Source organism: Urtica dioica, chromosome 10 (genome assembly GCF_054948205.1).
Source record: "Urtica dioica subsp. dioica isolate 48M chromosome 10, U.dioica_male_clone48M_v1_H2, whole genome shotgun sequence".
Classification (NCBI taxonomy): domain Eukaryota; kingdom Viridiplantae; phylum Streptophyta; class Magnoliopsida; order Rosales; family Urticaceae; genus Urtica; species Urtica dioica.
In genome coordinates, this window is record NC_142765.1 from 21,973,574 (window position 1) to 21,982,551 (window position 8,978).

The window sequence follows — 8,978 nt, forward strand, 5'->3', positions numbered from 1 at the left end:
GGAGTCCGATGAAATAATTAATTGCACGATGATTGAGTTGTTAGAGGTGCAATAGTGTAGGGGCAAATATATAATTTATCCTAAAAATTAACTCTTATTTTAAATCACAAATAAATAAAAATAAAATGTAGAAGTGTGGACTGGTCTATTTGAACTCTCATAATATATCAGGTAGACATTTTAATACAAATCAACCGTTAGAACAGGTGCATATATAACATTGATGTTGAACGGTCCAACATTACAACATTTACCATTTCTAATACTTCTTTTAAATTCTCCCTATCTAGGCTAATTTTTAGAATTTTTTTGAAAAATTCTTTTTTGAATTTATTTATGATTATTTTTTTTTTCCTTGTTAGTAAACTAAGTTGTGGTGTTATTGTATGTCCGAATTTTTATCATAAAAAAGGCATGTCCTCAAAGATTTCCAAGATGTACGGACCAACACCCTTTTATGAAGATTAATATTACGACTCGTCCGCGGCGTGAGAAAGGCTGACAAACGAATGGTAAGCCCCGGCGGGCCCTCTGGCCATGAGAGACGAGTGCGTGCCCTTGTCGACCACCACACCTTTTTCGAGAACGATGATCTCGTCGCAGCCCTGCACGGTGCTGAGGCGGTGAGCCACGACCACGCTGGTCCGTCCCTCGAAGACCCTCTCGAGCACCCTCTGCACCGCCCTCTCCGACCGCCCGTCCAGCGCGCTCGTCGCCTCGTCAAGCAGCACCACCGCCGGATTCCTCAGAACCGCCCGCGCGATCGCGATCCTCTGCTTCTGACCCCCTGACATCATCAACCCTCTGTCCCCACACCACGTCTCGTACCCGTCCCGTTGCCCCGCGATGAACTCGTGGATCCCGGCCGATCTTGCCGCCTCTACGATCTCCGACTCCTGGGGAAAAATAGTTAACCGGTTAAACCTGTAACATTTATGAACGGTTAACCGTTAACCATTAACAGTTAAAGACTTGACTAACCGTGTTTTTTAAGGCACGATTAAATAAATTGACCGTTAATTTTAATATTTTATTCAGAATATTAGGAAAATAGCTAATTAAACGTTTGACATTACTAAATAGTCAGCGTTTGATACATCTTAAATAAATAGCCACTTTCAAACTTAAATCTTATGTGAAGAGCCAACGTTTCATATATGAAAGTGACTATTTACATAAGATTTACGTCTGAAAGTGGTTATTTACCTAAGATTTAAGAAACGTTGGTTATTTAACAGCGTCAAACGTTTAAGTCGACTATTTTCCTAATGGATCCTATTTTATTTTCTTGTTGATTGGTTAAAATTAATCGCTTGATTTATTTTGACCGAAAAGAACGATTAAAATTAACTAATTAAAATGTAAATAAATAGATCAGTTCATTTGTACCGGTAAAAAATAATGCCCATCTTTACCTCCCACGAGGATGACGACGATGACGATCCGTATGCGATGTTCTCTCGTATGGTTCCCGCGAAGAGAGTCGGCTCTTGGCTCACCAGCGCGATCCGGCTCCTCAGGGATCGGAGGTTGTAGGATCTTATGTCTATTCCGTCGATCTTTACGGCCCCTCGGATCGGGTCGTAGAATCTTTCGATCAGCCCGATCACCGTCGATTTTCCCGATCCGCTTCTCCCCACCAATGCCACCGATCTCCCGGACCCCACGAGGAGCGAGAAGTCTCGAAATATCTTCACCTCCGGCCTCGTCGGGTACGAGAAATGGACGCCGCAAAATTCTATCTCCCCTTTGATATTATCATCACAAACACTCTCCGGGCTATCATCGGGCTCGATTCTCGTGTCCCGGTCCAACACGGAGAAGATCGACCGAGTCGCTTCCGAGGCTTTCGATATCATGGTCGTGGAAGTCCCGACTTCGACGAGGAATCTGTGGATGGAGAGCAACATGATCGTCGTCTGAAACACGGCTTTCGGCGAAAGATAACCCTCCATCACAAGCTTGCCACCGTACCAGAAGTTGAGGCTCCAGTTCAGAGTGACGATCGAGGACGTCAAACCCAGCGTGGCTCCCGCGAATCTCGACTGTCTCGAGCTCTCTCTCCCGACTCTTCGCTGAGCTGTCGCGAGCAGCTTCGAGATGCGGTCCTGGGACGAGAACGCGGTGATCGTTCGGATGTTGGACACGGCTTCCACGGCGAGCTTCGTGCTCTCGTCTTGGGCGGCCGTGGATTTCCTGGTGAAGCGTTTGAGAGTGAAGAGTCTTGCGTAGAAGCATGCGACGACGAGTGGCTGAACGGCTATGGAGACGATCGCGAGCCTCCAAGCAAGGACTAGCCCTAATGTCCCTGATATAACTACCACGGAGATCGCTTCCATGATAAGAGATAGTTTATCCACCACCAAAAATCTCACCTGAAAATAACAAACATACATATTAATAGGCGTGAGTAAGAAATCATATACAGGGGGTCAACTGTCAAAGAAAAACAAATTAGGATAAAAGTTCAAATTATAAATTTGAAGGGATAAAAAAGCGTAATTTCCAGTCATAAATGATAAATATATATATATATATATATATATATATATATATATATATATATATTTTTATCGTCTATACAACAAATAAATTAGAGATGCTAAGATAAATTTTTACACGGTAAATATGCTTTCTATACACTTGTTAATATTTTGATTAACGATGTACAATTTTAACATTGACAAGTTTAGCATTTTTTTTTATAACCTCAAACCTTACCTATTTTGTAATTTATTAGTTTTTTTTGTTGTTGTTGTTTAAAAAACTAAGCTAAAAACTTTAATATAATCAAACTTGAATACGTAAGGCTAGTTGGGAATAAATATTTTCTAGCTATTTTGCTAAATGAGACTTAGCCTAGATGATTAATTTCGTAGCGTGAATTTAATACCAATTTTTCACGAATAATGCGTTTGGCATAGTTTTGCTTTTTTTAAAAAAAGTGATTTTAAAATAGCTGTACGAAAAAATTGTTGTTTTAAAAAACAGATGAGTGTTTGATAAACTATTGTAAAATAGTTGTAGCTGTTAACAAAAACTGTTTTAGTGTTTGGTAAAATATATATATATATATATTAATATTTATAAGTAATAATTATTTATATAAAATGTAATTAATAATAATAATAAGATATATTTTGGTATATAAAAAATATATCAAAGTGGGTGTCTATAGAATGTAAAAAATAAATTATAAATTTTGATGACGTCAAAAAAATTATTTGATAAAAGCATATAAAGATAATTAGAATTAAAAGTTAGTGTAAGAGAAAAAAAAAAGTTAAGAGAGAGAAACTACAAAGCAAAAACTAAAACTACGTATAAAAGCTACAAATTGTAACTTTTGGTTTTTTAGTTAAAATTTTAAAAAACACTTTTTAGCTTTTAGAAAAAAAAAAACAATTTTACCAAACACTTGAATATGATTGAACTTTTAAAAAAAGCTAAAATCAAGCTTAATAAACTGAGCCAAACATAGCCAATATTTGGTAGTACTAAAAGAAACTAAGATTTAAGCTTACCAGAGTAGTATCTTTTGTTAATCGAGAGAAAACTACGCCGCTAGAGTTCTCTTCTCGATCGAACCACCCGACTTCGAACGTGAGTATCTTCGAAAACATTCGCTCTCTTATGACCTTCGTCAAATGTTCGCCGACGTACCCGAAATTGTATTGCTGGCTCACTTGAGTGGCGAAAGATAGCACCGATAACCCGAGAAAACATAGCGCCAAATCTCCGATCACGTCTCTAATCTTGTTGGGATCTCGAGAATAATACACCGATATTGTCACACCCATAGCATATGAGTACACTGGCTGGATTGCACCAAGAACAATAGAGCCCAAACATCCAAACCCTGCTTGCTTCCACTCTCTCTTACCCATCGCCAATAATCTGCAATACGATGGTTTAGGAGTCTTAGGGTCGTCGATTTTATTAGCAACCGTGTGCTCTTCGATCTCGATAGAATCGTATTTTCTTGTGTTGGGATCGGACGGTCCAAAATCGTTGCAACATTCTTCTTTCTTGGTATTGTCCATTTGTTGGAGAGAAGCGAGAGATTTGAACGCGCCGTCTTCGCGTTGCATCAACTCTTCGTGTGACCCGATTTCGACGATCGCTCCATTCTCGACTACAGCGATGATGTCGGCGCTCTTGACGGTTGACAATCGATGCGCTATGATGATAGTAGTTCTTCTGAAAACCAAGTTTTCTATGGATTTTTGAATGGCCTTCTCCAATTCTGAGTCCAACGCACTAGTCGCCTCGTCCAAAAGAAGAATCTTTGGTTGCCGGATAATTGCTCGAGTGATCGCGATTCTTTGCTTCTGACCTCCTGATAATTGAACCCCACGCTCGCCAACCTATCATTTTCGTCATAAAAATTCTAAGCAAATGTGCTTAATCATTTTAAGGAGAAATTATACAAAAGAACCCTTTGAAGCTAACTTATTAGCAAAATAACAAAAGTTTCAAGTTTTTGACAAATAATCAAATTTAAGTTGTCTTTTTTTTTTCCTACACTAAGATTATAATTTTTGACAATTTATACTAAAAAAAAATCATCACTTTGAAAAAAATTAAATATAGAATTAAGAAAATTATTGAAACTACTTGTACATTTTAGATATTTTACTAATTTTACTAAAAATTGACTATTTCGTAAATCTCTATTAATTATAATTGACTATTTAGGGCCCTAATTTTAATAAGAAGATTATGTCTCATGTGTGCTCGAGCCCATGACCTCAATGAGCCTGGGTGAAGATACTCGCCAGCTACTCGACTTGATCATTATGTGCTATTAATAATTAAATGGAATAAATTATAGAGAAGATAAAATAAAAAAAAAATAAAAAGAAAAAAAAAAAACCCACTACCTGAGTCTCATATCCTTCAGGTAATTCGGCGATAAAACTATGAGCATCACATGATTTAGAAGCCTCGATGATTTGGTCCATCGTAGCGCTTTCGTCCCCGAAGAGAATGTTTTCCTTTATTGTGGTCGACAAGAGCGTAGGCTCTTGACTAACCATTGCCATGAGAGACCTTAGCCATTTGAGTTGTAACTTATCAATGGAGGCTCCATCCAAGAGAATCTCTCCGTCAAGTGGGTTATAAAATCGTTGAAGCAACGAAAATGTCGTCGATTTACCCGATCCGCTTGGGCCCACCAAAGCAACGGTTTTACCGGGTGGGATGGCTAAGCTAAAGTCTTGCAACACGACACTTTCAGGCCGCGACGGATACGAAAAACACACTTTCCTGAACTCGACTTTTCCGAGGACGTTTTCTAAAATCACGCCTTTTGTGTCTTGCGAGTCGATTTCGGGAGTTCTCGCCATCACTTTTTTTATTCGATTTCCGACATAGCACGCTTCTGTTACGTCCTTTAAGTGTGACAAGCAGCCACTCAATGCTCTGCGCGGAGCAACAAAAATCAATATCCATTAAATTTAGCTCTCTCATTAAATTGAATAAAAGTATTTGAACAATGCATATTCCAATTGGTTCTCCGAAAAAATAAGGCAACCTTTGTAATTATCATTTATCGAGAAAATTGGTCTTTATTATCATTAATTTTGCTTTTGCGATGAACAAAACCCATCTTATATGGAATGTGTCGTACAAACTGAGCTAGTCCTCTTTGCATACTCATTCATACCTTGTATTAGGATTTGGGTTAAATAATCTATATATACGCCTATGAAAACTCGAGTTTTTCCATATAATCAATTTTTGGTAAATTTTAAATAAATAGCCACGTAATTTTATTAATAATGCCAAAAAAACATTAATAGTTTCAAATATTCGTTAATAATTGTAAATAGCTATAAAACTCCAAGGACATAAATAAAATATTAAAAAACGTTTCACATCACTATAATAACTATTTACTTATAATTTACAAAAAAAAAAAAAAATTTGATTATTTAACAAATCTCTGAATTTTGGTGGAAAATCCAATTGGAATATTTTCATGAGCTTTATGAAGAAAAAAAAAAACTACATTAAGAATATTGGTCCATCTCCATGCTACAAAAAATAGCAAAAAAAAAAAAAATGAAAAGGTGTGAGGAATCTTACTGTCCACCCAAGATGATGGAAAGGCCAGCAAAGTAAACGGCGCCGCCTTGAGCGCCTTCGTAAATGACCAATTTGATTCCGTAAAATGACAAGACAGACCATATCGCGAGCACCGAGGCCCCGCTTCCGATCGCCAACCCCTTCACCAATCCCTGCCTCACTCCCACACTCACCGACCGTTCCAAAGCCGCAGAAAATCTGTCCAATGTTTTTCTCTCCCCGACAAAGGCGTACACGACTCTCACGGAGCTTATCGCCTGCTCCGCTATCGTGCCAGCCTGGCGGTTCGCTCTCCCGATCCGAGCCGACAGTTTGATCAAAGATCTTCGACACAACCAACCCGGGACTACGAGGAGCAGAGTCAAAGGCAGCGAGACCAGCGCGAGTTTCCACAATAGTATGAATGCGACGGAGTAATTCAGTATGAATGTGCAGAGTTTCCTCACAATATCTGGGATCTGTTTCGCATTGAGATGAAGACATGATAGTGTTATTAGAAGTAGATAATAACATATGGAAAATAATAGCACAGGGATCTAGGGATGGACGGAGTCACACATGTAAATTAGACGCGTTAATATGTAAAAAAAAAAAAAAAAATGAGGGGAGACAAAATTTTAAGGTAAAAATGAAAAAAAACTAGCAAAAAGCATAATTTTTACTGAGTCACCAATTTTTAAAATGCTGAAAATTACTTGAGCTGACTCATTTATAAAAATAAAAAAAAAATATAAATCGGAGAACGTTCCACTTTGTATTATTATTACACTAAATCACTAATTTAAATTTGATGTAGAAACTATACTAAATATAAAAGCACGTCAACTTGAAATTCTCCACCGGAGATATGGTAAGGCATGGAGGGAGAGAGAGAGAGAGAGAGAGTAAATTGAAAAATAAAATTATGAATAAAGATTATTGTCTAGCACCATTAATTGTTGGCACATGTCACAATAACAAGTGGGGAAAGGATAACTTGAGATCTTATTATCAATGTCAAGAATCATGATTATTGATTCAAATCAAGTAATAAATATTGAGGGAAAAAAAATCAAATGTTCAATAAATTATTTTTCCTAATAGAAATATACATGAAGCTATGGTGTACGAACAGGCAAACAAAAGGCATATACAGAGTAAGTAAGTAAACCGATGAATTTTTTCGGAGAAACCTTTTCGCTAATGACATCTTCGATGACGAGACTGTCGTTGGAAATGCTGGTTATAACATCGGACGTGGTCGTTCCTTTCATGTCAAAGTAAGCCAAGTCTTGCCTCAGAACCGCTTTCAAGTACTCGCATCGCAGCCTCGAAGCTTGCCTCTCCCCTGTTCTCGTCCAACAATATCCTTCTGAAATATATCAAAAAATCTTCTTACTTGAAATTCCAACAACAAAAAAGAAAAAAAAAATCAATGATAGGGCAAACCTATGAAACTAGCCACGAAAGTCGGGAACGCGGAATATACCAACATAGCCAATGCATTCTGTCATTAATTCAAAACAAACATAGATATTTGAATTAAATAAAAAATAATAATTATGAGATGTTGATTTGGAAAAGAGAAGAAAATATTAAGGACCTTGTCGAGATTATGGCGGAGAAGAACATGATCAGAGCTGGATTTCGATAGGCCGGCGATGTCGTTGAACATACGGGTTGCGAAGATGATCTGAAGCCGACTAGTGAGGCAACTAATCACGGCTCCGAGAAACCCGAGCCCCATCAGAAACACGTCCACTCGATCCGAGTGCATAAAGATCGAGCCAAACGATCCGTTTGATGGATTAATTTCCCGCTTTGCATTCTCACTTTTCTCTTCAATCATTTTTCCAAACTCTCCTCAAAGGCAGTGTTGGTGAGTTGGACTACTTTGATTTTATAGTTTTAACTTTTTATAGATATTAATGCTAAGTCATCGGTTAAGGAGAACATGTTAACGCCAAAAAATGATGGGAGAGCGGGCTTCGATCAATAAATGATTGATTCTGATAAGCTGAATAAATAAGTATAAACTGGACAACAAAATCTGATCTCATGTAAGAGTTTGAATTCTATCGATAATGCATCTCGAGATAACGAAGATGGTCCCTTTAAGTTCTTTTATTTTAATTTTGTTATATGTTATGTGTATCTTGAGGTATGGGTCGTTATTTATCTATAATTATATGTACGATTTCATAGCTTATACACTTTGGCAACTTGTGATAATATATTATGGTTTTGCGCGCGCGTTCTCCTTTATCCCATGCATAATAATGATAATAAGAACAGGTGGTCCTCTATTTTACTCTTTAGAATTTTCTGATTGACGTTATCTTGTAGCTGGGGACATTTGCTACGCTGCAATATTAATAAACACAAAAATTAAAGGTGTCGATCAATTTTCTTGTGGAAATGGAAATAGCGTGTAATAATTTCCCGCTTTGCATTCTCACTTTTCTCTTCAATCATTTTTCCAAACTCTCCTCAAAGGCAGTGTTGGTGAGTTGGACTACTTTGATTTTATAGTTTTAACTTTTTATAGATATTAATGCTAAGTCATCGGTTAAGGAGAACATGTTAACGCCAAAAAATGATGGGAGAGCGGGCTTCGATCAATAAATGATTGATTCTGATAAGCTGAATAAATAAGTATAAACTGGACAACAAAATCTGATCTCATGTAAGAGTTTGAATTCTATCGATAATGCATCTCGAGATAACGAAGATGGTCCCTTTAAGTTCTTTTATTTTAATTTTGTTATATGTTATGTGTATCTTGAGGTATGGGTCGTTATTTATCTATAATTATATGTACGATTTCATAGCTTATACACTTTGGCAACTTGTGATAATATATTATGGTTTTGCGCGCGCGTTCTCCTTTATCCCATGCATAATAATGA

The 8,978-nt window shown here is 37.3% G+C and overlaps 1 protein-coding gene across 1 annotated transcript; it reads right to left on the minus strand.

Moving 5' to 3' along the window:
- Positions 1-109: 109 nt before the first annotated feature.
- On the minus strand, positions 110-7,918 carry LOC149384033 (ABC transporter B family member 15-like). The gene is made up of 8 exons (XM_089628134.1): positions 7,673-7,918; positions 7,519-7,576; positions 7,263-7,441; positions 6,091-6,548; positions 4,884-5,424; positions 3,525-4,367; positions 1,416-2,375; positions 110-896 (listed from the first exon to the last, which is right to left on the minus strand). The coding sequence occupies exons 1-8, from the start codon at positions 7,916-7,918 to the stop codon at positions 471-473; spliced, it is 3,711 nt and encodes a 1,236-aa protein (XP_089484260.1). The 3' UTR covers positions 110-470.
- Positions 7,919-8,978: the final 1,060 nt, after the last annotated feature.

Excerpts from the sequence above, each read along its gene's own strand:
- LOC149384033 (XM_089628134.1), bottom strand. The coding sequence starts at position 7,918 with ATGATTGAAGAGAAAAGTGAGAATGCAAAGCGGGAAATTAATCCATCA. Across the intron at positions 7,442-7,518 it reads TTTCGTGGCTAGTTTCATAG|AAGGATATTGTTGGACGAGA; the intron begins GTTTGCCCTATC and ends GATATATTTCAG. Across the intron at positions 5,425-6,090 it reads TCCATCATCTTGGGTGGACA|AGCATTGAGTGGCTGCTTGT; the intron begins GTAAGATTCCTC and ends TGCTCCGCGCAG.